The sequence below is a fragment of the Dipodomys merriami genome, unplaced genomic scaffold, assembly GCF_024711535.1.
Source record: "Dipodomys merriami isolate MVZ:Mamm:240054 unplaced genomic scaffold, mDipMer1.0.p SCAF_13, whole genome shotgun sequence".
Classification (NCBI taxonomy): domain Eukaryota; kingdom Metazoa; phylum Chordata; class Mammalia; order Rodentia; family Heteromyidae; genus Dipodomys; species Dipodomys merriami.
The window spans coordinates 37,709,381-37,736,197 of record NW_027202604.1 but is presented as its reverse complement, the minus strand read 5'-3'; the positions used below and the strand labels follow the sequence as shown (position 1 = coordinate 37,736,197).

General features: G+C 52.9%; 1 protein-coding gene across 4 annotated transcripts in view; it reads right to left on the bottom strand.

The window, feature by feature from the left end:
* Nucleotides 1-369: 369 nt before the first annotated feature.
* The window catches only part of LOC138824804 (interleukin-1 receptor-associated kinase-like 2), a 32,687-nt gene continuing 6,239 nt past the window's right edge, over nucleotides 370-26,817 (bottom strand). Inside the window, exons 2-13 of one of the 4 annotated variants that reach the window (XM_070019101.1) lie at nucleotides 26,201-26,383; nucleotides 19,135-19,278; nucleotides 18,200-18,315; nucleotides 16,813-16,983; nucleotides 16,668-16,732; nucleotides 15,484-15,598; nucleotides 14,939-15,048; nucleotides 14,152-14,347; nucleotides 10,401-10,463; nucleotides 5,114-5,314; nucleotides 3,762-4,053; nucleotides 370-1,961 (exon numbers count right to left, since the gene is read on the bottom strand). In XM_070019101.1, the coding sequence (XP_069875202.1) occupies nucleotides 1,849-1,961; nucleotides 3,762-4,053; nucleotides 5,114-5,314; nucleotides 10,401-10,463; nucleotides 14,152-14,347; nucleotides 14,939-15,048; nucleotides 15,484-15,598; nucleotides 16,668-16,732; nucleotides 16,813-16,983; nucleotides 18,200-18,315; nucleotides 19,135-19,278; nucleotides 26,201-26,383 (1,769 nt within the window). In that variant the 3' untranslated portion in view covers nucleotides 370-1,848. Of the gene's footprint in view, nucleotides 1,962-3,761; nucleotides 4,054-5,113; nucleotides 5,315-10,400; nucleotides 10,464-14,151; nucleotides 14,348-14,938; nucleotides 15,049-15,483; nucleotides 15,599-16,667; nucleotides 16,733-16,812; nucleotides 17,008-18,199; nucleotides 18,316-19,134; nucleotides 19,279-26,200; nucleotides 26,384-26,817 lie in introns of all 4 variants that reach the window. The other 3 variants (XM_070019100.1, XM_070019102.1, XM_070019103.1) reach the window with 3 other exon arrangements.

The window sequence follows — 26,817 nt, the reverse complement described above, 5'->3', positions numbered from 1 at the left end:
TTTCATCCATTAGCTTGGTAGGATCAAGAAAACATAATTGCTGGGTTCCACTGGCTCCTGCCTGTAATATTTTGTACTCAATAGAGACTTGGCATATCACAGTCTCAGGCTGCTAGACTCCATTTGAAAAATATTCAGCAAAAAGTAAGGCTGGAGGAATGATTGAGGTGGTAGAGCAATGACACCACATTAATACAAGTTTGTAGCAACCAGAATGAAAACCATCTCTCATCCATGGAGGAAATGGTTTACATAATATCTCTACAACACAAGTGAGTGAGATTACAGCTGATTAGCCCACCCTGGGCTGAAAAACACCTCAAAACAAATTCATCTGGACATAATAGTAATTACAAGGTATTTCTGGTTTTACATATATTTTTATTTTTCAAAAATAATCATTATAGAATTAAATAAGACATTTCTCCTAATGAAATAGAAAATAGCATTTGTTTCACAAAAGATCTACAATATGGTTTTCCAAAAATATATGCACTGTATAAACATTACATACATGACAGAAACACATTATATATATATGTATATAGTGTATATGTGTGTGTGTGTGTGTGTGTATACATGTGTGTGCCAGAACTGGGGACTGAACTCACAGCCTGGGTGCTGTCCCTTAGCTTTAGTGCTCAAGGCTACTGCTGTACCAATTTAGCCACAGCTCTACTTCCAGCATTTTGCTGGAAGGTAGGTTACAAACCTACCTGCCAGGGCTGGCTTCAAACTTTAATCATCAGATCTCTGCCTCCTGAATAGCTAGGATTATAGGCATGAGCCACTGTGGCTGGTTAATACCTTTTATTTTATAAAACAGGACAAGTGCATTCTTCAAAGTGCTTTCTGGAACCACATCCTGTTCTAGCGGCTAAGGCAGGGAGGATGAGCGGAAATTACCCTCAAGGAAACTGATATCACAGAACTTAAATGATTTAACTGAATGATTGATAAAACTGGTCCAACTGATTCTTCATCCAGCCAAAAATAACACATAGTCTGAAAATAAAAGCTCCCATTAAAAACGTGTCCAAAAGCTGGGTGGTAATAGCTCATGCCTGTAATCCAATCTGAGGATCATAGTCAAACTCAGTCCTGGCAGGAAGGTCCATGAGATTCTGATCTCCAATTAATTGCAAAAAGCCAGAAGTGGAGCTGTGGCTTAAGTGGTAGAGTGCCAGCTTTAGCAAAACAAAAAGTTAAAGGGCAGCACCCAGGCCCCAGTAGCAGCGCAATTTTTTTTTTTAATGTGTTAGGGGAATGGTGTATTATGATGCTAAGCAAGCACCTTTATCTGCAGGTCACAAGAGGGCTGATAAATGGAAACCACAGAGTCCTAAGCAGGTGTCCACACTTCTATAACTAGGGACCCTGGAGAGCTGAGCTAAGAATGGTTGGAAGACACAGGGTAGAAATCTCAGGCAGGGAGGCCTGCAGGTAGTCCTTGGCAAATATGTGGGCAGATCTTAACTTTGGAAACCTCTGCTGAGCCTGAAGAATTGCTGTCAGTGTGGAGGAGCGAGAGCACCTCCTGGGGTGGTGGTTTTCATCATGGGCTCCCCCAGAACCACAGAGCCACCCATATCCTGGTCCCATGTGCCAGGCCCGCTAGTTCAGTCTCTTCTGACACCTCACGCTGCCTCACATATCCCAGACAGAAAGAGCACTTCTGGATTTCTGCAGAGGTCCCTTGTCCCCTAGTTCACTCTTACGAAATGGAAGTTCCCTTCCATCAGGGAAAGCTGAGGTTTGGTTTGCACGTCGTGACCGACCTTGGACTCTACCACTGACTGAACAACTTGTCTTTCCAGTGGTCCAGGGCCATCAACTGTGTTCCGGGCTTTAGGGCCCGAAGAGCTCAATGCTGTCCAGTTTCTCCCCTTCGTAGAGAAAGATCTTCTCCATTAGTTTCCTTTTGGCTTCATTGATCTCGATTTTCCAGGAAATCTCTGTAGCTGATGTTCAATAAACAAAGTAAGGTAGAGCAACTTGAACCAAAAGTACTATTCTTATAATACTTTAAAAGGTAGACTTGGTCAGAATCTCCTATGACTCAAGTTTCCAAATAAGCCCCCAGGAGCAGGTAAGAGCAGGTTCATTACTCTGTCTTTGTAGGGAAGCCCACAACTTCCCCTACTTTCCAAAGAGGAGGGGGTGCCAGGCACCATCCTAGGCTGGGAGAGATTTGGAGCCCACAATGCTTACAGCCTGCCCCTCCCTCCCTCTCCACTCCGGGGTCACAGCTTTGACATCCAGTGAGTGAGGGGACAGGAACGCCCTAGTGAAAAGGCCTTCCTCAGCTGGGTACCAATGGTTCACGCCTGCCATCCTAGCTACTCAGGAGGCTGAGATCTGAGGATCATGGTTCAAGTTAGCTGGAGCAGAAAAGTCTGTGAGATTCTTATATCTCCAATTAACCAGCCAAAAGCTAGAGATGGAGCTATAGCTCAAGGGGCAGAGTGTCAGCCTTGAGCCAAAAAAAAGGAAAGGGACAATGCCCAGGTCCTGAGTTTAAATCCTAGGACTGGCACAAAGAAAAACAAAGTGCCTGAGAAGATATGGAGATATCACAGTGAAATCCCTCCTACTATAAATAATACCCCAGGACAGGATCAATTATACAGGACTCCAGGCATTCACACACAGTGAGACCAAAGGAGGATAGTCTTAGGGGAGAAACTCAAAAGCGCAGTGTCTGTGCGCCTCTGATCATAGAAAATAATATTTATCAAAATGAACTCTAGGAAGTGGAAACAATGGTTTTTTTCTTCATTGTTTTTGTATTCTTTTTGTCTTGATTGTTTATCTGTCTTTGGGAGGGTAAAGGGAATCACAGAAATGGGGGGGCAAAGGGTGAACAAATACAACAGTGGTATTCACTAAACCCTGTTGAAAATGAACTCTACAACTTGTGGGTGAGGAAGGAAGGAAAAACTGGGAGAGAGCGAGGGAAGGGGTGACATTCCAAAAAGAAATGTACTCATTGCCTGACCTATGTAACTGTCACCCCTCTGTTCATCATCTTTATACTAACTACCAAGAAAAAAACGTATTTTTTAAGTGGCTGGCCAGAAGGAAGAAGTGGACCAGGGTCTTGCTGGTCCCAGAAAAGGTTTCTTCTGGCTCTAGGGCAAAGGGAACTTTAAACAAAGAGTGCCATGCACTATTTTTTAAAAAGCCACTCCAGGGCTAGGGGTGTGTCTCAGAGCACTTGCCTGCCACGTGTGAAGCCCTGAGTTCCATCCCCAGCACTGCAAAAACACACAAACATAAATAAGAAACCACTCTTGCTGGGTACTGGTGACTCACGTCTGTAACCCCAGCTACTCAGAAGGCTGAGATCTGAGGATTGCAGTTCAAAGCCAGCACAGGCAGGAAAGTCCTTGAGACTCTTATCTACAGTGAACCACCAAGAAAACCAGAAGTAGTCTGGGTGCCAGTGGCTCACGATTGTAATCCTAGCTACTCAGGAGGCTGAGATCTGAGGATTGCAGTTCAAAGCCAGCCCAGGCAGGAAAGCCCGTGAGACTCTTATCTCCAATAAGCCCCCAGAAAACCAGAAGTGGTGCTGTGGCTCAAGTGGTGGAGCACTCGCCTTGAGCTGAAGAGCTCAGAGACAGTGCCCAGGCCCAGAGTTCAAGCCCCACAACCAAAAAAAAAAAAAAAAAAAAAAAAAGGAATAAATGAGATAGACAAGGAAGAGGTAGCAGGCTCCAATAAGAAGCTGTTAGATGAGCCTGACCTCCTGTGCTTACCATCCTGGGCGGACTGTGGGCCCCCACAGGCCATGGACAAGGAATCAGCCTCTACTTCCTGAGTGGCCGGCAGCCTTCCTGCTCCACCCTCTGCGCAGACAGCTTGGGACACAGCCCCTGAACTGGGGGCCGCCCCAGTGGAGGAGTGGGAGGTGTCCAGGCTGGAATTGTCCACATCATCAGTTTCCTCTGGGGTGTTGGAAGACAAGCCTGTGGCCTCAGAAAGCCCACTCCATGGGACTGACAGCTGACCTTGAAGCCGCTCCTCCACTGCAACCATGGAGCCACGGGCCTTGGGGAAGAGCAGGCAGAGAAGACTGTTACTCTGAGAGCAGAGGGCCAACACCTGGCCTCTAAGAGAAATACAAGCACTGACTGTGTTGTTGGAAGAACTGTATGCCACCTTTGAAGAGATCTGAACTTAATTACCACCCTCCTAGCCACAAATAGTGCAGATGAGCCCAGATGGACCAATCATAGAATCCTATTCCTCTGGCCACAATGATTGGTACAGAGTTGGGCCTGTTACCAAAGAGGGCCAATCAGAATCCTTCCTTGAGACTTGGGACACACCTAGAGTTGAAAAGACAACCCTTTGCCTTCTACAGGCAGAACCAGATTCTCCACCCAACTTAGGGATTCATAGGATGAAGCAGAGGCAAGTGATGGAAACAGAGACATACACAGCAACACCCATGCCCTGGAGACCCAGGGCCCAACACCCATGCCCTGGAGACCCAGGGCCCAACTGCCTTGAGAGCAGAGCAATGTGGACCCTCTCTGCTGCAGGGTTAAGTGACCAAGTTCATCATCCCCTATTCATATTTCATATCTTCCTCACTCCCTCCCCATGTGTGCCTATGAGTTTGAGAAATGCGTTTCTATCACTTCTAACAAAAAAATGCACTAGGTAATACAGACTTGGTCCTTGAGGGCGTTCCTAGTCTTGGAAGTTAAAAAAATTTAGAAAAGCAGAGAATGAATACTGCTTCACACACACACACACACACACACACACACACACACACACACACACACACACACACACACACACACACACACACACACACACACACACACACACACACACACACACGAACAACAAGGAGAAAAAGGAGGGGAAAAGGAAGAGGAGGAGGAGGACAAAGAGGAGGAGAATTATTCCAGAAAAGCAGGAAGAATTCTGTCAACATCAGAGTATCTGGTCCCAGCAACACACCTGCCCTCACGTCGCCCGTAACCATACGGTGGTGCTGACGTGTGCGCCGGCAGACTCTGCTACTGATAACCAGATACAGCCCTGGTGGGTGAGCTCACCAGTGGCGGCACAGACCGGGTCGGGGGCGGCTCACCTCCTCCAGGCTGGCGTTGCGCCGCCGCAGGCAGAGGCAGACAGCTGCGGCCCAGGCCTCGGCACAGTCCTCCGGCAGTGACCCTACCCTCCTCTCCAGGTGTTTCTGGCAGATCTCCTGGGCCATCACCTTTTCCACATCTGTCTTCCTGGAGCAGGGTGAGGAAGTGCTGCTTGGAATCTCACTGAGGAGCAAATCCTTCTGTTGGAGGAAGGGAGGAAAGGGCTTGTGGGCAAGTGGAGAATTGCTAAATTCCCTCGTGCCCAGGGCACGCCGTTCACCCCCCCCACTGGGCGCCTCCCCTCCAGCCCAGGTCAGGAAAGCCTAACCAGCAAAATGCCTATGCGTAGGTCTTCCACAACAGCAACAAAGTAATGTGTCTGAAGCACACAGATGAAACATGAAGGGGTCTGTTATGGATTAGTATTCATAACTAATAGACAAATGATATCATTCATAAGTACTGAAATGACACTCATTAATATCATTTGCATAATCGATTATCTATTCATCTATAGACTAATAGTCTGTAGACTATATAGACTATTATGTAGTCTACAGTCTATTAGTCTAACAGTATCGTATCACTCACATAGTGTACTAGTGATAAATACTAATCATATCACTTAGTCATAAATGCTAATAGTATCACTACCACTGGTAGCTCCTAACTGGAATCCTAGCTACTCAGGAGGCTGAGATCTGAGGACTGCAATTCAGACCATCTCCAGCAGACAAATCTGAGAGACTCATATCTCCAATTAACTAGCAAAAACCAGAACTGAGTATGGCTCAAGTGGTAGAGCCCTAGCCATGAGCAAAAAAGCTAAGCAAGAGTGTAAGGCACTGGTTGAAGTCGCAGTGCTGGCACAAAGAAAAAACAATGAGGTAGAGCTAGGTGTAGTAGTGCCTGCCTATAACTCCAGCACTCTAGAGGATGAAGCAGGAAGGAAGAGGAGGAGTTTGAAGCCAGCCAGGGCTAACGTGTGAAACCATGCCTCAAAATACAAAATAAAATAAATAAGTAAAAATACAACAAACAGCAAGTGCTAAAATAAATAAATGGAACCAGCCCCATTCTGCCTTGGTTTCCCCACTCAAATGGGAGAACTAAGGATTCAAGAATACTGTGCGCGCTGGGGCTGGGAAGGTGGCTCAGTGGTAGAGCACTTGCCTTACATGCATGAGGGTTTGATTCCTCAGCACCACATAAGCAAAAAGAAAAAAGCCGGAAGTGGAGCTGTGGCTCAAGTGGTAGAGCACTAGCCTTGAGCTGAAGAGCTGAGGGACAGCGCCCAGGCCGAGTTCAGGCCCCACGACCGGACCCCCCTCCCCCCCAAAAAAAAAGAATACTGTGCGTGGGCTGGGAAGGTGGCTCAAGTAGTAGAGTGCTAGCCTTGAGCTGAAGAGCTGAGGGACAGCGCCCAGGCCCAGAGTTCAAGGCCCACGACTGGACCCCCCCCCAAAAAAAAATACTGTGCGCCTCAAACCACCAGCAATTCAGCTCAACTAACATGAAATAGCCCCTGTATAACAACCTAAGCCAATAAAAATTAAAAATATTATAGTTATATATTTACAATGCTAGGTGCCAGTGTCTTACACATATAATCCTAGCTACCCTGGAGGCTGAGATTTAAGGACTGTTAATTCAAAGCCAGCCTGGGCAGGAAAGTCTGTGAGACTCTTATCTCCAATTAACCACTAATAAGCAGTAAGCGGATGTGTGGGCTCAAGTGGTAAGAGTGCCAGTCTTGAGCAAAACAAGCTCAGGGACACTCTTGGGCCCTGAGTTCAAGCCCCAGGACTGCCCCCCGCCTAAAAAAAAGAATATTTGTTTATATATTTACAGAATAACCCTGGCAAGGGCTTATCGATGCTGGGTGTGTGTGTTCATACTCTACTTGGCTTTTACTCTACCTCTGGAGCCACACCTCTACTTCTGGCTTTTTGCTGGTTAAATGGAGATAAGAGCCTCATGGATTTGTCTGCTGGGGCTGGCTTTGAATGTCAATCCTCAGATCTCAAACTCCTGAGTAGCTAGGATTACAGGCATGAGCCACTAGCACCCAGCCTGCACTGCCTTTTGCACAGCTCTGTCGTGTTCACGTGGGTAGATCACAAGCACCAGTAGAAGTCCACACAGGATCCCAGACGGAGGCCTCCGCCATGGGGAACAGATCCCAGTTCCCAGTAACCGCCTGACTTAGGGAGGGGGCCCTTGGCTGGCGTCTCTACCACCGCTGAGTAACAGAAGGAAGCCTGATGTCAGAGCAGAGGGGGGGGACCAGGGCCCCCAGGCCAGCAGCCTAGAACCCAGGAAGTCATCGCATGGGGGGCGGTGACTGAATGGAAGCTCGGGGCTCCTGACAAACGCTTTGACCCAAAAAGCTGCCAGGCACAGGAACTGGGAGGCCCAGCAGACAGAGCAGACGCTGCCAGCGCGCAATCAGTAAAACCCGGCGTCCCCGCCTGGGGCCGAGTGACCCACTTTACAAGAAGACAGGGAAGGGGCTGGGGAACAGAAGAGTCCCAGGAGACCCCCGGGGTGCTCACCCCAGACCACTATCCCACAAGGGCGGGAGCCCCTGACTGACACCCGCAAGTGACAGCTGCAGGCACAGCTCCAATTCCAGACGAGCTGCCCAGAGGCATTCCACGGCAGTTTCCAGGATGGCTGTTGGGGGGGAAGGCAGGGAGGGGGACCCCTTTCTATGAAGCTGGATCCCTTTCCTATCTCTGCCATGGCTGACCGCCATGCCTCTGCTGGAGCTCACTCCATCTCCTCCACCTCGGATGAGTAAACGTCACCTCCAGAGAGATGAAGATGAAGATGCACATGAGCACATGAGCACGCGCGCGCACACACACACACACACACACACACACACACACACACACACACACACACACACACACACACCCCTTTAGATGGACATGAGCACATGTGCACACACACACATACACATCTTTAGATGCACATGAGCACATGTGCATACACATACACACACACACACACACACACACACACACACACACACACATCTTTAGTGCCTTTAGGTTTGTTGGCTCTTTGTTTTGTCAGGCATGGGGCTTGAACTCTGAGCCTGGGTACTTTCCCTCAGCTCAAGGCAAGCGCTCTACCACTTGAGCCACAGTGCCACTTCTGGTTTTCTGGTGGAGACAAGAGTCTCATGAACTTTCCTGCTTGGGCTGGCTTTGAACCACAATCCTCAAATTTCAGACTCCTGAGTAGCTAGGATTACAGGCATGACTCACAGGCATCCAGCTTATAAATTTTACTCCATGGTTCTCCATGGCATGTATGAATGTATCCCAAGTTCCATAACCATTTCCTCACCAGTAGATATTTTACTTGTCTTCCTGCCTTTCACACCATCAGTAAACAGCCAGCATCCTTATCCACCTGTCTTGCCAGTCCTGGGGCTTGAACTCAAGGTCTGGGTGCTGTCCCTAAGCTTTTGTGCTCAAGGCTAGTGCTCTACTTTGGCCACAGTTCCACTTCTAGCTCGGGGAGTTAATTGGAGATAAGAGACTCTCAGACTCCTACCCAGGCTGGCCTCAAACCCTGATCCTCAGATCTCAGCTTCTAGCTACAATTACAGGTGTGAGAAGCAACGCCCAGCTTCCATCTGTCTTTTTTTTTTTTTAATCTGTCTTTTCTCTCACACAGTCGTGTTTCTCCAGCACAGCCGCCACAGCCGCAGCGGAGGGCACACACCATCTTAGCTCTGCTAGAAATCAGCGGATGCTCCCTGGCTACCAAGTCAACCACAGCCCCAAGAGAGCCAGCCAGCAGCGGGGGCTGCCTCCACCCTCACCACAGCAAGACACATCTACCCTCTCCTCTCACTAAACTCCATCACCGCCAGACTGCGTGCAGACAGCAGCAGGACACTGGGACACTTACATTCAGGTCTACAGGAAGAGAAAGAAATCAGATTTAAAACCAATAAAATCCGGTATCTTCCACATGTATAAACCTTAAACAACAACAACAAAAACCCTTCTAGCTGGGTCCCAGTATTCACACCTATAATCCTAGTTACTCAGGAGGCTGCGATGGATTGAAGTTGGAAGCCAGCCCAGGCAGGAAAGTCCCTGAGAGTTTTTTGTTGTTGTTGTTTGTCGGTCATGGGGCTTGAACTCTGGGCCTGGGTGCTGTCCCTCAACTCTTCAGCTCAAGGCAAGTGTTCTACCACTTGAACCACAGCGCCATTTCCAGTTTTCTGGTAGTTTATTGGAAATAAGAGTCTCACGGACTTTCCTGTCTAGACTGGCTTTGAACTGTGATCATCAGATCTCAGCCTCCTGATTAGCTAATGTTACAAGCGTAAGTCACCGGCGCCCAGCCTCCCTGAGACTTTTATCTCTAATTAAGCATCAAAAAGGCAGAAGTAGAGCTGTGGCTCAAGCGATAGAGTGCTCTCCATGAGCAAAAGAGCCAAGTAAGAGTACAAGACTGGCTGGGAATGTGGCTTAGGGGTAGAGTGCTTGTCTAGCATGCATAAAGCCCTGGGTTCCATTCCTCAGTACCACATACACGGAAGAAAAAAAAAAAGCCAGAAGTGGTGCTGTGGCTCAAGCTGTAGAGTGCTTGAGCAAAAATGCAGCTCAGGACAGTGCTCAGGCCTGAGTTCAAGCCCCAGAACAGGCAAAAAAAAAAAAAATGTGGGCTTGGAAGATAGCTCAGTGGTAGAGCAGTTGCCTTGCATGCATGAAGCCCTGGGTTCAATTCCTCAGCACCACATAAGCAGAAAAAAGCCGGAAGTGGCGCTGTGGCTCAGGTGGTAGAGCGCTAGCCTTGAGCTGAAGAGCTGAGGGACAGCGCCCAGGCCCAGAGTTCAGGCCCCATGACTGGAAAAAAAAAAGTGCAACACACACACACACACACACACACACACACACACACACACACACACACACACACACACACACACACACACACACACACACACCACACACACACTCTCTCCAGCTGACCTGACTCAGGAGCCCAGCTCTGAGATGGCACTCAGAACCAGTTCCTCATCTGGGGACACTGTGTGCCCTTCACAGGCTTCGAGATGACTTGAAGACGTGTGGGTAACCCTCAGCAGTCAAGCTGAGTTGCACTTTTGAAATGACACTGTGTGTGGGAAGGGGTGGGGGGATCCATGCTTCAATCTACAAAACAGACGGTTCTGGAAGGGGAACTCTCCAAGCCCACGCAGTGACAGAGCCCAAGACTACGAGCTGGCCAAGAAGAATCAACATAGCAACTCACCAGGTACATTGGGCTCCGGTTCTTATCCATGGCAGGAATGCCAGTGAGGACCTCGGCTAACACCTGGACAGAACAGAACTTGGAGTTAGCACAGTCCACACACTCATGTCCAAGGTCAGCAGAATTATTTGGGCCGAGAGAAGCTTCTTCTCACTGAGAAAATGTCTGAGGCCCAGGCCGGCTGTGCCACCTGATGCAGACATACCACCCAACCATGGGAATGCCCCCAAACACCTCCAACTAAACATGCCACGTGGCAAGTCTCATTAAGTGAGAGCAAAGCAAGAAGGAGGGGACTCAAACACTTAAGTATGTGTCTGGGCATGGTGGTACATGCCTGTAATTCCAGCTACTCAGGAGGCAGAGATAGGAGGATCACCGTTTGTGGCCATCCTAGAGAGAAACTGATAGCAAGATTATATCTAAAAATAAATAAATAAAAATAAAAACAAAAAACAAAAAACCCTGGGCTGGGTGTGGTGGCTCATGCCTGTAATCCTAGCTACTCAGAATACTGAGATCTGAGGATCATGGTTCAAAGCCAGCCTAGGCAGGAAAGTCTATGAAACTCATGTCTCAAATTAACCTGGAACTGGTACTGTGGCAGAGTGCTAGCCTTGAGCAACACCAAGCTCAGGGACAGCGCCCAGCCCGAGTTTGATCCCCGGACCGGCAAAAAAAAAAAAAAAAGCTTAGCTGGCTGCTGGTAGCTGCCAGGCACCGGTGGCTCACATCTGTCATCCTAGCTTCTCAGGAGGCTGAGATCTGAGGATTGTAGTGCAAAGCAGCCTGGGAAGAAAAGTACATGAGACGCATTCCCAATTAACTACCAAAAAGCCAGAAACAGAGGTATGGCTCAAGTGGCAGAGGGTTAGCCTTGAGCAAAAAAGTTCAGGGAAGCGCTGGGAAGGTGGCTCAGTGGTAGAGCACTTGCCTTGCATGCATGAGGCCCTGGGTTCGATTCCTCAGCACCACATAAACAAAAAGAAAAAAGCCAGAAGTGGTGCTGTGGCTCAAGTGGCAGAGTGCTAGCCTTGAGCTGAAGAGCTGAGGCACAGCGCCCAGGCCCAGAGTTCAGGCCCACAACTGGACCAAAAAAAAGTTCAGGGACAGAACCCAGGGGCAGAGTTCAAGTCCTAGGCCTACTGATGTTTGTGTGCAGGCACATGCACAGACACACACACACACACACACACACACACACGCACGCACGCACGCACGCACGCACGCACGCACAAATCCACTTACAAAAATTAAATCTAAGGGCTAGGCAGGTGGCTCAGTGATAGTGCTTGCCTTTCATGCATGAGGCCCTGGGTTCGATTCCTCAGCACCACATAAGCAGAAAAAGCCGGAAGTGGTGCTGTGGCTCAAGTGGTAGAGCGCTAGCCTTGAGCTGAAGAGCTGAGGGACAGTGCCCAGGCCCAGAGTTCAAGCTCCATGACTGACAAAAAAATATAAATAAATAAATAAATAAATCCACCACCCAGATGCCCAGGGCCTGTGGCGTTACTAACACACTGGCAGTGGCCTGGGAGGGTTTGGGGGGAGGGGCGGGGGGGGGGGAATCAACTGTCCGTTGCCTCTGCCTTTGTCCCTGAGCCTGGATGGGCTGTTTATAGGAGTCATTAAAAATCAAGAAATAAAGCCCAGTGCTCCCCACCCCAGAGGGACCAAAGCTCAAAATCATAAGCACCCATCGGGGCTGAGAAAAGGGAGGGGCGGAGGGAGACGAGGGCCCTCAGTGAGTGAAAGGACAAATGAGCGGACAGATGGGTGAATAAACAGACAGATGAGAAAGTCAACTGTAAAGCCAAGGACTGAATTAAAAGCAAGAAACAAAGGAAGAGTGAGGGTTTGAAGGCAGAGGCAAAAAAAAGAAAAAAAAAAGAAAAAGGCAGAGAAATAAAGAAAAAAAGCAAAACACAGGGCAAAGTGCATCTTGGTGATAGAGAAGGTGCTCAGCGTGTGCTGGGCCCTGGGTTCCATCCCCAGCCCCAAAACAGTAACAGTCTGCACATGCGCAGGCCATCCGCTCAGAAACTATCCCTTACTCTCTCTTTGTATCATGTCCCCACACCCCCACCTTTTTGGGGGGCAAGAGGGGGTGGGCTAGTCTTAGGCCTTGAACTCTGGGCCTGAGTGCTGTCCCTAAGCTCCTTTTTCTCAAGGCTAGTGTTCTACCACTTGAGCTGTAGCACGTCTGGGGCTTTTTCTGTGATTAATTGGAGATAGTCTCACTGAGTTTCCCCAGTTTCCGGGCTGGCTTTGAACTGCAATCCTTAGATCTCAGCCTCCTAGGGAGGGAGGATGACAGGCGTGAGTCACCAGTGCCCGGCTTCAGTTTTTGTTTTTATTTTGAGACTGGGTCTTGCCATACAGCTCAGGATGGCCTTGAACTTGTGATCCTCCTGCCTCAGCCTCCCAAGTGCAGCTAGCTGTAAAGGAGCAGCAGGAGGCGGAGCCAGCCCCGCTGGCAGAAAGCTGTTGTTCTGCAACATTCCCGGTGGCTGGAGAGAGGCAAGGACAGCAGGAGGCTGGACAGACAGAGAGAAGGAAGCTGAACTGGCACCCAAGGAGGTCAGGGGGGCGCTGGGCGGGGCTGGAGTGCAGACATGAGTGCACAGGGACTGTGGCCACAGAGCAGAAGTTCAGAGTTCAGGACGGGAGAGGCAGGGAGCAGGCAAGGCCCCGGGTGCAGCTGTCTGGGGAAACTGGCGAGCTTTTCTGAGCCTGAGTTCCCCTGGCTGTGAATACAGAGGCTGGCTGACAGGCTGAGAAAGCAGGGTTCCATCTTTTCCTGACATTGGGAACTCCTGCATTCCCTCCTCTGCTGGGTTTTCAAGGACCACAGCCTACGGTCACTACCAAATTCACTCTTAACTGCTCTCACTTAAAAAACAAAAACAAAAACAAAACCCTGTTTGACTTTGGTTGTGGACAGGAAGGCGTAGGGAAGGGGAACACATTCTGAGTGGATGGATAGCTGGATGGATGGGAAGCCTCAGAGGAATGGATGGGCGTTGGACAAATGGCTGGATAGACAATCGCAAACAAGAACAAGCCAAATGTCTGTGGCTCACACTCTAGCCACTCAGGAGGCTGAGAGGACAGGGGTTCAAAGCCAGCTCAGGCAGAAGAAACTCTGTGAAGCTGGGTACTAGTGGCTCACACCTACAATACTAGCTACACAGGAGGCTGAGAGCTGAGGATCTCACAGCCATACAAAACAGGCACTGGAAGCGGGTACCTGCCTATAATCCCAACTACTCAGGAGGCTGTGATGGGAGGATCACTTGAGCCTATAAGTTCAAGACCAACCTGGATAACATGTTGAGATTCCATCTCAAAAAATAAGCACTGGGGAGGGAGGCTGGAGGGGTGGCTCAGTTGGTAGAGCACCAGCCAATGAGCAAACATGGCTGCAGGTACCGAATTTGAGTCCTGGTCTTGGACCAAGAAAGAAAGAAAAGACTTGCTGGCAGTATGACTCAGTGGTAGAGGGTTTGCCTAGCAAGCGCAAGGCCCTGAACTTAAACCTTGGCACAGAAAGAACAAAAGTGACAAAATGGTCCATGCAGACGTGGCCGTGCGCCCGTGGGCCGCCCCTCCGCCTCTGCTGGGTCCTAAAGCCACAGAGGAGCCGGGGCAGGCGGAGGGCGAGCAGCGGGGCAGGCGGAGGGCGAGCAGCGGGGCAGGCGGAGGGTGAGCAGCGGGGCAGGCGGAGGGCGAGCAGCGCAGCAGCCCTTACAATTCCACAGCTGAAGACGTCCACTCGCTGGGTCAGCCGCCCCACCCTCACGAAGTCCTCGGGCAGGTAGGCCGCGGACGCCTGGAAGAGGCACGTCTTCATCAGGGTGTACCTGGACCTTCCGTCCCCAGGGCACAGGGCAGCCATGGGGTGAGCCAGCTTGGGGGTGAGGCTGTGGTCCAGCAGAACGTTGGAGCTGTGGGAAAGCAAGCAGCGGTTGTCATGGAGACTGTGGGAGGTCACAGGCCCTTTGGGGGGGGGCAGTCACTGAAGACCCTCAATGTGGAATTTCTGAGCCAGCCCTGAGAAGGGAAAGCAGGAAAGCTAAGGGACAGCACTCAGACTCTGAGTTCAAGTTCTAACACCAGTATTTTTAAAAAAAAAAAAAAGCCAGGCGCCAGTGGCTCACACATGTCATTCTAGCTACTCAGGAGGCTGAGATCTGAGGATCACGGTTCAAAGCTAACTTGTGCAAGGAAGTCTGTGAGACTCTTATCTCCCATAAACCACTCAGAAAACTGGAAGTGGTGCTGTGGCTCCAGTGGTACAGCCCTTGCCTTGAGCTGAAGAGCTGAGGGACAGCGCCCAGGCCCAGAGTTCAAGACCCACAACTGACAAAAAAACAAAACAAAACAGCAAAAATAGAGTTGGAGGCATGGCGAGAGCACCAGCTTACAAGTGCAAATCCCAATACCAACACAAGATGACACCCAGGAGAGGCGAGGTGGAGGGGAAAAGCAAAGAGTCAGAGCGAGGGGAGGGCCGAGGCAGGGTCTACTCCTCTCACCTCTTGACATTTCCGTGGATGATGTCCAGGCTGTGTAGATGCTCAATGGCACGAAGCATCCCTGAGCAGATGCTGGCGCGCTGGGGCCAGGTGAGCAGGTCGGCGCCACCCTGAGGGAGGGAAGGCAGGAGGACACACGGTCAGCGCACGGCCTGCCTGGAGTGCACAGCTACGGTCTCTGAGCCTCCGCTCCCTTGGGTAGAACGTGGCGATGCTGGCGTGTTGGCTGAGGTATTGCTCAGTGGCAGAGCACTCATCTGGCATGGATACCAACTGGGGTTGGCCCCTCGCACCACAGAAAACAGCCTACAGGAAGCCTTGGTCCTCTGTTTTTGGGGTACGGTGTGGGCCAGGTGAATGCAGCAGGTGCGCTGGCCGGATGCTGGGCAGCTGTGCTCCCTTGGGACGCAGACTCAGGCCTGGCAACAGCTGTGGGAGCTGCGAGGCTCTCATCCAGAGTCCCGCACAGCACGCAGAGAGGGCCCAAGCGCTGCTCCCTAACTGGAGGCCGCCTGCCTCTCTTCCTGACAGTGGCCCGTGCTTACCTGGGCCAGCAGTCTGTCCTGCAAGGAACCGTTCTCCATGTAGGCGTAGATCAGGCTGTGGAACTCTCTCCCCGCACAGAAGCCCCGCAGAGGTAATATGTTGGGATGGCAGCCTCTGAAACCAGGCCGCAGTGTGAAGAGCAAGCGAGGAGCAGGTTGGCAAAGGCTGCCCACCCTTCCCTTCCCACCTCACCCCTGCACCCCAGGGCCATCAGTAACCTCCCATGTGCCACAAGCATGCTTAGAAGCCTAAAGACCCCACCCTGCTCTCCTGATCGGCACCCTGCCTCCAGGGACGGAGGCTTAGAGGATGGAGGCTTTGTCAAGGAGGCTGCCAGCTCCCAGACATCCCCCCACACACACACCGGAGTCAGCCTAGCTCTGACGTGAACTGTCCTCTGGCCACCATTTCCACTCCCTCCTAGCTCTCCTTCTGCCTCTCAGGCCACTATTTCTGCGGTCCCTCCCCCTCCCAAGCCCCCACCCTCGCACCCCGCCCGCCACTTTTTTTTCTTTTTGCCAGTATTAAACTCAGGGCCTGGAACTCTTGCTTTCCCCACCCCCCAAGGCTAGTACTTTACCATTAGAGCCATTTCCAGCTTTTTGCTAGAGATAAGAGTCTCATGGACTTCCCTGCCCTGGGCTGGTTTCAAATCTCCACCTGAGGAGCAGGCGTGAGCCACCAGCGCCTGATCATTTGAGTTTCTATATGACACGATTCCAATGTGTTTTCCTAAGTCAACTTGGGTTCACAAAGTCCTATTTGAAGTCGGGCGCCAGTGGCTCACGCCTGTCATCCTAGCTACTCAGGAGGCTGAGCTCTGAGGGTCACAGTTCAAAGCCAGCCCGGGCAGGAAAGTTCGTGACACTCTTACCTCCAATAAAACACCAGAAAACTGGAAGTGGCGCTGTGGCTCAAGTGGTAGAGCGCTCGCCTTGAGCTGAAGAGCACAGGGACAGAGGCCAGGCCCTCACCAGACGCCAGAAACACAGGCTTCGATTTCCCATCCTCCAGAACCGGGAGCTAAATGACCCTCCATTCTTTACCAGCTCCCTACTCTGCAATATTCATTTGTAGCTACAGAAAGACTAAAGCAATCGATAACAGAGTGCCTGGCGCCTAGCAGCCCCTTCCAGGGCCCCGTGTGAGCGGCGGCAGTGCTCGCTCCCCCAAGGGTGCTTACCTCAGGCACACCCGCACCTCCGCCTGGAAGAATCTCTCCACGGACCCTGGACTGGAGCAGGCTGTCTGTGGACAAAGACGCAGGAACGTGAGGCCGAGCCTCTGCTGGGCAGCCTCCACCCAGGGTAAATCCCCACCAGGCTCACCTCTCTGAGCCTCTTGAAGACCCAGGACATGCCATGCCTCTGCCCTCTGTAGATGTCAGCGAATGTCCCCTCGCAGATCCTGTGGCTTTGGTCAAAGTTACGGGTTGCCTGGACCACGTCGGCCTCGCTCCAGAAGAGGCCGCCATCAGGGACGCTCACACGTGCCTCCTGCTGCGGGAAGGAGGTGCTGCCGTACTGGGGGTGCAGAGGAAGAAGGGGCAGGGCTCACTAATGGAAATTTGCTTCCTATAGCTGCCTTGGGAGACCCTGAATACCACAGCCAGGAGAGGGGAGGGGAGGGGAGGGCTGGGAAGGTGGCTCAGTGGTAGTGCTTGCCTTGCATGCATGAGGCCCTGGGTTCGATTCCTCAACACCACATAAGCAAAAAGAAAAAAGCCGGAAGTGGTGCTGTGGCTCAAGTGGTAGAGTGCTAGCCTTAAGCTAAAGAGCTGAGGGCCAGCACCCAGGCCCAGAGTTCAGGCCCCACGACCAGACCCAAAAGAGAGAGAGAGAGAGAGAGAGAGAGAGAGAGTGTGAGGGGAAGGGATCCTGCAAGGAGTGATAAAGATGACACGCAGAGGCCCAAGTTCTAATCCCAGCTCTATCTGGAACTTGCTGTGTGACCTTGGGTGAGTTACTCAACCTCTCTGAACCTCCGTTTCTTCACCAGCAAAAATAAAGATAAGCATGGGATCCTGGCAGATAATATTGACACAGCCAGGCATTTATTCCAGGGGGGTGGGAGCTGAGGGGACACGGCTGGTCCATGAACTGCCCTAGGGTACATGCAGGGACTGGGGTTTGGAGAGCAGGCCATACACTTATATAGACAAACCAATTCTCTACTCGGTTTTAGAGCTTGGTGCCTAATAGGAGCCTAGAAAAAGAAATTCTAGCTGGGCACCGGTGGCTCAAGGAGGCTGAGAGCTAAGGATCACCAAGGATCACAGTTCAAAGCCAGCTGGGCAGATAAGTCCAAGAGATACTTATCCCCAACTAACCCACAAAAAGCCAGAAGCGGAGCCGCGCCTCAAGTGAGACAGGTCCAGCCCTGAGCAAAAAAAAAAAAAAAAGCTAACGGGCAGCACTCAGGCCCTGAGTTCAAGCCCCAGTACCAGCTCACATACACTAACAAAGCTTTATTGGAGGTGTGGCTCAAGTAGTAGAGCACCAGCCACGAGCAGAAAAAGCGGAGGGCGAGCTCGAGGCCCCGAGCGGAGGACAGGTTCACAGGGCGTGCGTGCGTGCGTGCGTGCGTGCGTGCGTGCGTGCGTGCGTGCGTGCGTGCCCGGGGGCGGAGCGCGGCCCAGCAGGCTGCAGGCTAACGGGAGGAGGCCCTCAGGCGATGAGGAAGCCGCATGTGAGGAGGGCCGTGGAGGGCCGTTACCTTCAGATCCGGGGAGGCAGGGAGGCCGGTTACCTTCAGATCCGGGGAGGCAGGGAGGCCGGCCTTCGGGGAGCCGGGCGTGGGCTCCGGCTGGGGGGCCTCGGCTGGGGCGCACGCTGGAAGGAGGAGCAGGGGTCAGCAGGACGGAGGGGAGCCCCAGGGGGAGCCCCAGGGGGAGCCCCAGGGGGAGCCCCAGGGGGGCCGCAGCCCGCGCCCCGCCCCGCCCCGCCCCGCCCACAGCCCAGACAGCCGCGAGGGACTGCCTTCCAGAAACTTCCACAGCGGCTGCCATGCCAAACAGCGTCCTTGGAGGCTGATCCCAGGGAGTACCGCGGCGGACGCTGAGGGCCTGTGGGCCCGGCTACTCCGCAGAACGCGTGTCCCGTGCGCGCGCTCCACGTCTCCCCCCCGCGCGGCGCCCTTGCGCTGGCGTCTGTCCCTCACTTTCCTGTCGCTGATTTTGGTGGTGGTGGTGTCGGCCGAGGGCCTGAGCTCTGGCCCGGGCGCTGGCCACCGGAGCCACAGCGCCACCTCCAGCCTTGTCGGCTTATGTGGTGCCGAGGAATCGAACCCAGGGCCTCATGTGTTCTTTTTTTTTATTTAAGCCATCCTTCATTGCTTTTCCTAAGTTTGGGTCTTATACATTGGGTGGGATATCCTTATAAAACACATCTTCATGGCTGGGAAGGGGGCTCAATGGTGGAGCGCTTGCCTCGCGTGCATGAAGCCCCGGGTTCGATTCCTCAGTACCACATGCACAGAAAAAGCTGGAAGCGGTGCTGTGGCTCAAGTGGTAGAGTGCTAGCCTTGAGCAAAAGAAGCTCAGGGACAGTGCCCAGGCCCTGAGTTCGAGCCCCAGGACTAGCGAGAAAAAATCATTTCCTTAAATAAGTTTGCTTTAAGTAAGAAAACAAAATGAATGACATGAAGTCTACCTGGGTGCAGAAAGGAGTCGGGCCTGGCTGGCTGCCCCTTCCGCGGCTCGCCCTGGCCGCTCCTGGCGGGATCCGCCCCCGGCCCCAGCTGCACAGCCCCGGGGAAGCCGGGCAGCGCCGGGATGCTCTCCAAAACCGGATTCCCTGAAAACAAGGCACAAAGAGGCAGTTATTGTTTCCTGAGGTAAACCAGCCACGGAACCGGAGAGCGGGGAAGTCAGGGCCTGGGTTCTAATCCTGGTCTTGGCCAGGCCTGTCCATCTGCACCGCAGGGACGGCCTTCGTGTGGCGCCACACACCCCTGGCTCCCATCGCGACAGTTCCAGCACACACCCTGGCTGTTTCCCTGCAGCACACACCCGTCTTTGTCCACAGGAACATGGAGGTTGCAGGCTGTACCAGCCACCCCTGTGAGGGCCAAGGGAGCTTTTATCTACTGACTTTTCATCCTTCTGTCCTCTTCCCACTGTGTCCCACCCCAGGCACTGAGATTCACCAATGGGCAGGGCCACAGCCCTGGAGTGTGAGATGATTAACACCCTCCCTCCACCCCCCCCCCCCACACACACACAGAAAGCACCTAGTCATTCAGGGCTACCAAGCCACAGCTGTCAGCTGACAGCCCAAGGTCATTTCCTGAGAAAACCCCCTTTCAGGGTATTTTGGGTTGAGATGAGGCTTTTCAAGGTAAACAATCCGGGGCTCCAATGGTAGAGCACTTCTGTGGGGGCGGCCACGGCCCTGGTTTCATTCCCCCAACCACCAAAAGGAACAAATAAGTAAACGGAGGTGTTGTGGCTCACACTCTCTCTTTTAAGCCTAGCATGCCAGGCAGAGATGAGAAAGATCGAGGTTCTTTCTGATTTCAGCCCTGACCCAGCTTGTATAACACTGAGACTGTAGGTAGGGGGCTCACAGGGGAGGGACATTAGGAATGTGATTTGAACTCAGAACCTTCCCTTGCTAGGGAGCTACATGAGCTCCCACAATTTTTTTCCCCAGTTCAAGTACTGGGGTTGGAACTTAGGGGCTAGACACTGATGTGCTGTCCCTTAGCTGTTTCACTCACGACTGGAGCCCTCCCACTTGAGCCACGGCTCCACTTCCTGTTTTATTTTGGTGATTAATTGAAGAGGCTCCTGTACTTTCAAAGCCAGGTTGGCTTTGAACAAGATCCTCAGATCTCAGCCTCCTGAATAGCTAGAAAGACAGGCATGAGTCCCTGGACGCTGTCCCTGAGCTTCTTTTGCTCAAGGCTAGCATTTTACCACTTGAGCCACAGCGCCACTTCTGGCTTTTTCTGTGTATGTGGTACTGAGGAATCGAACCCAGGGGCTTTGTGCATGCTAGGCAAGCACTCTACCACTAAGCCACATTCCCAGCCCTGAGATTTTTTTAAATCTTCAATGACCTCTCAAACTAAGCTAGAAGTGGCATGATGACTCAAGTGGCAAAGTGCTAGCCCTGAGCAAAAAAGCTCAGGAGGAGTGCCCAGGACTGGCACATCCAGTTCAAGCCCAGGACTGGCACACACAGTTCAAGCCCAGGACTGGCACATACAGTTCAAGCCCAGGACTGGCACACACAGTTCAAGCCCAGGACTGGCACACACAGTTCAAGCCCCATCCCAGGACTGGCACACACAGTTCAAGCCCCAGGACTGGCACCCAGATAAAAGTGCAAGCACTGAGCATCATGGTCTCCACACGTGCTGATGTTCGTCCTGGACAGACAGGACAGGCCTCGCCTCTGCACTTTTCCTACCTCCGACAGAAAATCCCTTCTCAATCCCTGCCCTTTCCAGCTCCCTGCAGGTGTGGGGCCCGCTGTGGAGGCTGACTGCACCACAGGATGCTGCTGGAGAGATAAAAATAGAGCAGCATGGGAGAAAGGCTGTGCCAGGCGGGCTTCCTGCCTGCCCAGGCCATGACCCAGGCACCGTAGCAGGAGCCACTGCCAGGCCATCCCCTCCCCCGCCCGCACACAGCGGCCTGCACTGACTTCTCAGGAGACGCAGCACAACAGGGCTGGCTATGCAGCCAGGAGGCCCAAGCACAGCGGTGGGTGGAGGACAGAACTCAGGGAGCTCTGGAAGATTCTCCCTGTGGTGGAAGCAGACCAGGCACCCACCACTGAGCCTCCCACGCTGCTCCTAGGGCTTAAACTCGGGGCCTGGGCTCTGTCCAGACTAGCTCCAGGCTAGCTGGCTATTGGGTGGTTTAGTAGGGAAAGGAGTGTCATGGCCTTTCCTGCCCAGGCTGGCTTCAAACCACAGTCCTCACATCCCAGCCTCCTTGGTAGGGAGGATGACAGTCATGAGCCACTGGCGCTCGGCCTCATTTCCTTTCTGAGGCAAGGTGTCAAGTCACCGTTGCCTGGACTGGTCGGTCTTACACTACCATCTTCTTGCGTCCACTTCCCTAATATCTGGGATTACAGGCATATGCCATCACACCCAGCCTATTTTCAACATTTTAAGAGCGGCTATGGAAACTGGGTCTAGGTAGGCAGCAATTTGGGGAAGGGCCTGGATAGCAAGTAGCCACAGGGGCAAAGTGGCAGGCCTGGGCGGGGCGGGCCTGGGCGGGGCGGGGCGGGCCGGGGCGGGGCGGGCCTGGGCGAGGTCTGGCTGCCAGCTCTGACTTCCACCAGAGGAAGCAGACCCTCCATGCTGAGCTCCATGCGGAGCGTTTACTGACGCCCCGCTTCCGGAGAGCTTTGCCATGCAGAGGCCTTGGCTGACCCCTGAGGCTCCGGGCCTCTTCCCCTGGCTGCCCGGGACATGGAGTCCAGTCACAGACTCAGGCTCTGCTAGCAGGACCAGGACGAATTCTTTCCTTGTGAGCGCACCGTGGAGACTCCACGCCCACGCCCCCACGAGGAAACAGTGAGGCAAGACTTAGATGTTTGTGTGAGTCCTTACACTGCTCCCAGCTAGAAGTCTTCTAGAACAAAGCAAAGTGATTCTTGGCTAGGGCTGAGGAACCCTAGTGCTAGCTGCCAACTCATACAGCTGATGGTCCACGTTTCTCCTGGGCATCCTTCGCCCAATGCATACATACGCATACATATGTGCATATGCGCGCATACGTGCACACACACACACACACACGCACGCAAGCACACATGCCATTCGCAACTCCCACCTCAAGCTACACACAGGATGAGGCCAACCCAGGCACAGGTGTCTTTTTGAGAAGCGCCTTTGTGGCGTACCCACCCAGTGGTGGTAGGCCTGGTGATGCCACCCTTTACTAAAACAGACAGAATGAGTCGTAAGCCACTAAGCTAGTGACACAAAACATACCCCAGGGACCAGGAGTGACGGAGAGTGCTTGTCAGGGTCTGCGCCCACCAGCGCCACGCACCGCACACGCACCACATACAAGCCAGCCTAAAATTAAATCAAATCCCAGCACTGCATAGAAGTTTGAGGGAGGGGGGCCCCCAAATCTTTCTGTGAGGAGGCGCTGCTCAGACCCAGAAGATGAAGAGGCTCAGCCATAGACGATTGCACAGGAAGTAGGGAAGGACCAGGTCCAATGACAGGTGCAAAGGTCCTCAAATGAAGGCCCTCCCGGCTAAGTGGAAGGAAGGAGATAGTAGTGGAGATGAGGGCAGAGAGCTGGGCAAGAGCCAGACCACGTGGGGCCTCCTGGGCCAGAAGTGAGCAGAAAATAGCGGAACAAGAATTGTGAAGAAGTCAGGCACTGGTGGCTTACACCTGTAATCCTAACTACTTAGAAGCTGAGATCTAGGGATCCTACTTCAAAGCCATCTAGGGAAGGAGACTTGACCTCCAATGAGCCAGAAAAAAAGCTGGATGTAAAGCGGTGACACTGGTGGTTGAGTGCCATCCTTGAGCAGAAAGAGCCAAGTGAGAGCAGGAGGTCCTGGGTTCAAGCTGTGGTGCTGGCACACAGACACACAGACACAGACACACAGACACACAGACACACACACACACACACACAGTGAGGTGGTATCAGGTGCTGGTAATATCAGGTTCTAAGTAAACGTGGGAGTCAGAGGCCCCGGCCTCTGGGTAGGGTCTATGCCCAACACAGAGCCAGCAGCCTCAGAGTCTGAATCCAGCCCAGGATTTGTTTCCTTCCCGGGTGGAATGCCAGAACTTTCAAAGAGCAGGTGACTCTTGCAACAGCCCAGCCACTTAGGGGAAAGGAGGGTTCATTTTCTGTTAGGCCGGAGCCCCAAGTCCCCAAAGTCCCCTGTCAATGGGGGAAGGCGCAGGAAGGAAATTTGGCAGGGCTGTCAAACCCAACGTCTGACCTGCTGGGCTTGCACAATCAGGACTGCATGAAAATAGCAAAACTAACAAGAAGATGGGTGGGGAAAGGGAGCTCAGTGGTGGACTGTTTGTAAGGGCTTTTGGGCAGCAAAGGACACATACACACAGAAAAAGAAACCTCCAGAAGCCAGGCACTGGTGGCTCACCCCAGTAATCCTAGCTACTCAGAAGGCTGGGATCTGAGGATCACAGTTTGAAGCCAGCCGGGGCAAAAAAGTCCATGAGACTCTTCTGAACTGTGGCTCAAGGGTAGAGTGCTAGCCTTGAACAAAATCTCAGGACAACACCCAGGTCCTGAGTTTAAGCCCCAGGACTGGCATGAAAAGTTAGGAAGGAAGGAAGGAGGGAGGGAGGGAGGAAGGTAGTGAGGGAAGGAAGGAAGGAAGGAAGGAAGGAAGGATGGAAGGAAGGAAGGAAGGAAGGAAGGAAGAAAGGAGGGAGGGAGGGAGGGAGGGAGGGAGGGAAGGAAAGGAAAGGAAGTGATGGAAGAGCGAAGGCAGGCTGACTGGCGGTGGACTTGCTGGAGCAGGAGGGCTGAGGAGGCCTGGCCCTGGCTTCCACCATAGCCCTCAGTACTGACTGAAGTCATTCTTACATCTCAAGTTGGACAGATTCAATAACAATGGCCTTGGCAATTAAAGCAGAGAAAACAGGAAAGAACGAAGACTCATGGTCAGACCCAGCAGCCACCAGCCATGAGACCAGCCCCAAACTGGGTGCTGGCGATCATGTCTATAATCCCAGCTACTCAGGCAGCAAGATCTGGGAATCCCAACTCAAAGACAGTCTGGGCAGAAAAGTCCAGGAGACTTTTATTTCCAATTAACCAGCCAAAAAAAAAAAATGCAGAAAGCAGGGGCGTGGCGCGAGTGGCAGATTGCCAACGCCCAGGGCCAAAGGCAGGAGAGCTGCAGGCCCTGAGATCAAGCCCAGCACCAGCAGTAAAAGAAAAGAAAAAAAGGAGTTTCTCCAACTTTGAGAAAGCTTATTAACTTCTTCAAGTTAATAATCTGACAGATACAAACACAAAAAGAACATCTAACTAGCCTCAAGTCCCCTCCCCCAGGACTTTGACCTTTGGACCCCAGAAACAAAGCTCAAGCTTTGGCCCTGGGAGCTCCCCGCCCTGAGCTCACAGGGACTCCCAAGGTTTCTGAAAAGCTCAGGACAGAGTCCGGTAAAGGCTCCCCCGCCTCCCCTCCCCCCCCTCCCCTCCCGCCTCCCCCCTCCCCCAATAAGCCACGCCCCCAGAGCGGCAGGGACCCAGCTCAAGGGGAAGAGAAATAGGATTGGGGAAGGGAAATGAGAAAGGTACAGGCATAACAGGAATGCTGGGGTCTAAGGAAAGTTCCAGTCAGAGGCCAAGGGGGAAGACACCCCTAGCATTTCCCTGGACTGAACTGCCCCTCAGCTCAGCCCCTGCGAAAGAACTCAGGAGGGCTTTGAGTCACCTGGTGCTGGTCTTGGCCCAGGCTTCCTGGGGCCCAGAAGGGCTCCAGGGTCTGCCGAGGCCCCACACTTTCAAAGTGTCAAGTGCTGTGGTGTTTGCTACCCTCAAATGGTTAATGAAGACTTCCCCAGATTAGTCGTCAGTGGGTTGTGACGGCAATGGCGGGGGGGGGGGGGGGGGGGGGGGGGGGCGCGTGATGCAATCCCTGCACTTCTCTGCTTTCAGGCTTTGTGGTCCAAACCTCCCCCCACCCCCCACCCCCCACCCCGCCTCCTCCCCTCCCTGCCAGGCTGCTGACCCAGATCTTCACCCAGATCTGCCTTCTCTCCACTCCCCTGCCTTCCTCTCATGACTGGCCTTTCCTGATCTCTCTGCCCTCCTTTTTCTGGTTGGCCATCCTCTTGGCCCATTTAATTTCAGAATTATTTACTTCTTTCCCCATTAACCATCTTCTCACAAGACTATGGTCTCTGTCAGGACAGAAGCCTTCCAAATCCTCAAGTGTTTCTGGTTTTTTCCTTCCTTCCCTCCCTTCTTCCTTTTTCTCTTTCTTTCACTCTCCCTCTCTTCTGCCTGCCTGCCTTTCCTTCTTTCTTTCGTTCTTTTTCTAGTATTAGGGCTTGAGCCCAGGGCCTCATACTCGTGCATACCTTTTTCACTCAAGGCTGGCACTCTGCCCCTGAGCCACAGCTCCACTTCTGGCTTTTTGGGCTCCTGGATTTTCCTGCCACAGCTGGCCTCAAACCTCAGTCCTCAGATGTCAGTCTCCCAAGTAGCTAGGATTGCAGGTGTGAGCTACTGGCTCCTGGCTTCAGCCTGGAATTTTGTGTTCAATCACAAATGGACCTTTCTGCCTGGGCTGGGCTTGAACCATGATTCCCCAGGTCCAGTTTCCTGAGTAGTAAGGAGCCTCTGGCACCTGGCTCCCCTACCTTTTTGTCAATTAAAAGACTTAAAAAGCTGGGGGTACAAGTGGCTTCTTGCCTGTAATCCCAGCTACTCAAGAGGCTGAGATCTCAGGGCCGTAGTTCAAAGCCAGCCGGGGCAAGAAAGTTTGTGAGACTCTGGTCTCCAATTAATTGCCAAGCCAGAAGTACAGCTGTGGCTCAAGTGGTAGAATGCCAACCTTGAGTGAAAAAAACTCAGGGACAAGCGCCCAGGCCCTGAGTTCTAGCCCCAGGACCCCCACTAGAAACGAATTCACAAACAATAAGCCTGGAAAAGGCTTCGAGGCCAGGCCCTGCCTAGCTCGCCCACCCTCGCGAGGCAAGAGGCTGGCACCACCGTACCAGGCCCAGGACGCTCACCTTGCAGGACGATGCTGGCGGCGCGGTAGAGCTGCAGATGGCACAGCAGGTCCAGCAGCTGCTGCACCGTGGCCTGCCGCATGCCCCACCACCACAGCAGCTCCCGGGTGATGCTGGTGCCCTGCACGCGCTCCAGGGACCGCAGCTGGCGCAACTGGGTCACATCCGTGACCACCAAGGAGGCTGTGGGATGGAGAGGATCCGCTTAGCACGGGTGGGCAGCAGCTCCAGGACAGGATCCCACGCTGGCCCACCCAGCCCTCCCCGCAGCCCGAGGGCACAGCCACGGGGACCAGGCTGGGAGCTGGGTACCAACATGGGGGTGGCTGCTCCAGAGCTGAAGAAGGCAGACGGGGCCCCGGGGCAGAGGCATCCCCGGGGCAGAGGCGCGGCCTGGCGCTGAGCGAGGCAGGAGGGCACTAGACAAGCAGGTGTCACAGCCAGGGCTCAGCCCGCCCAGGCAAGGCTGCGAGGATAAACCCCTGCCCTTTCCCTTGGGAGTCTGGCTTCCCAACCAGGTTGGGAAACTCAGATTGGAACTGATGGAACCGCTGGTGAAGGAGCCAGGCCCGTGGTGCCCTGCCACCCTCACAGGGCTGAGACAAGGCTCCAGGGAA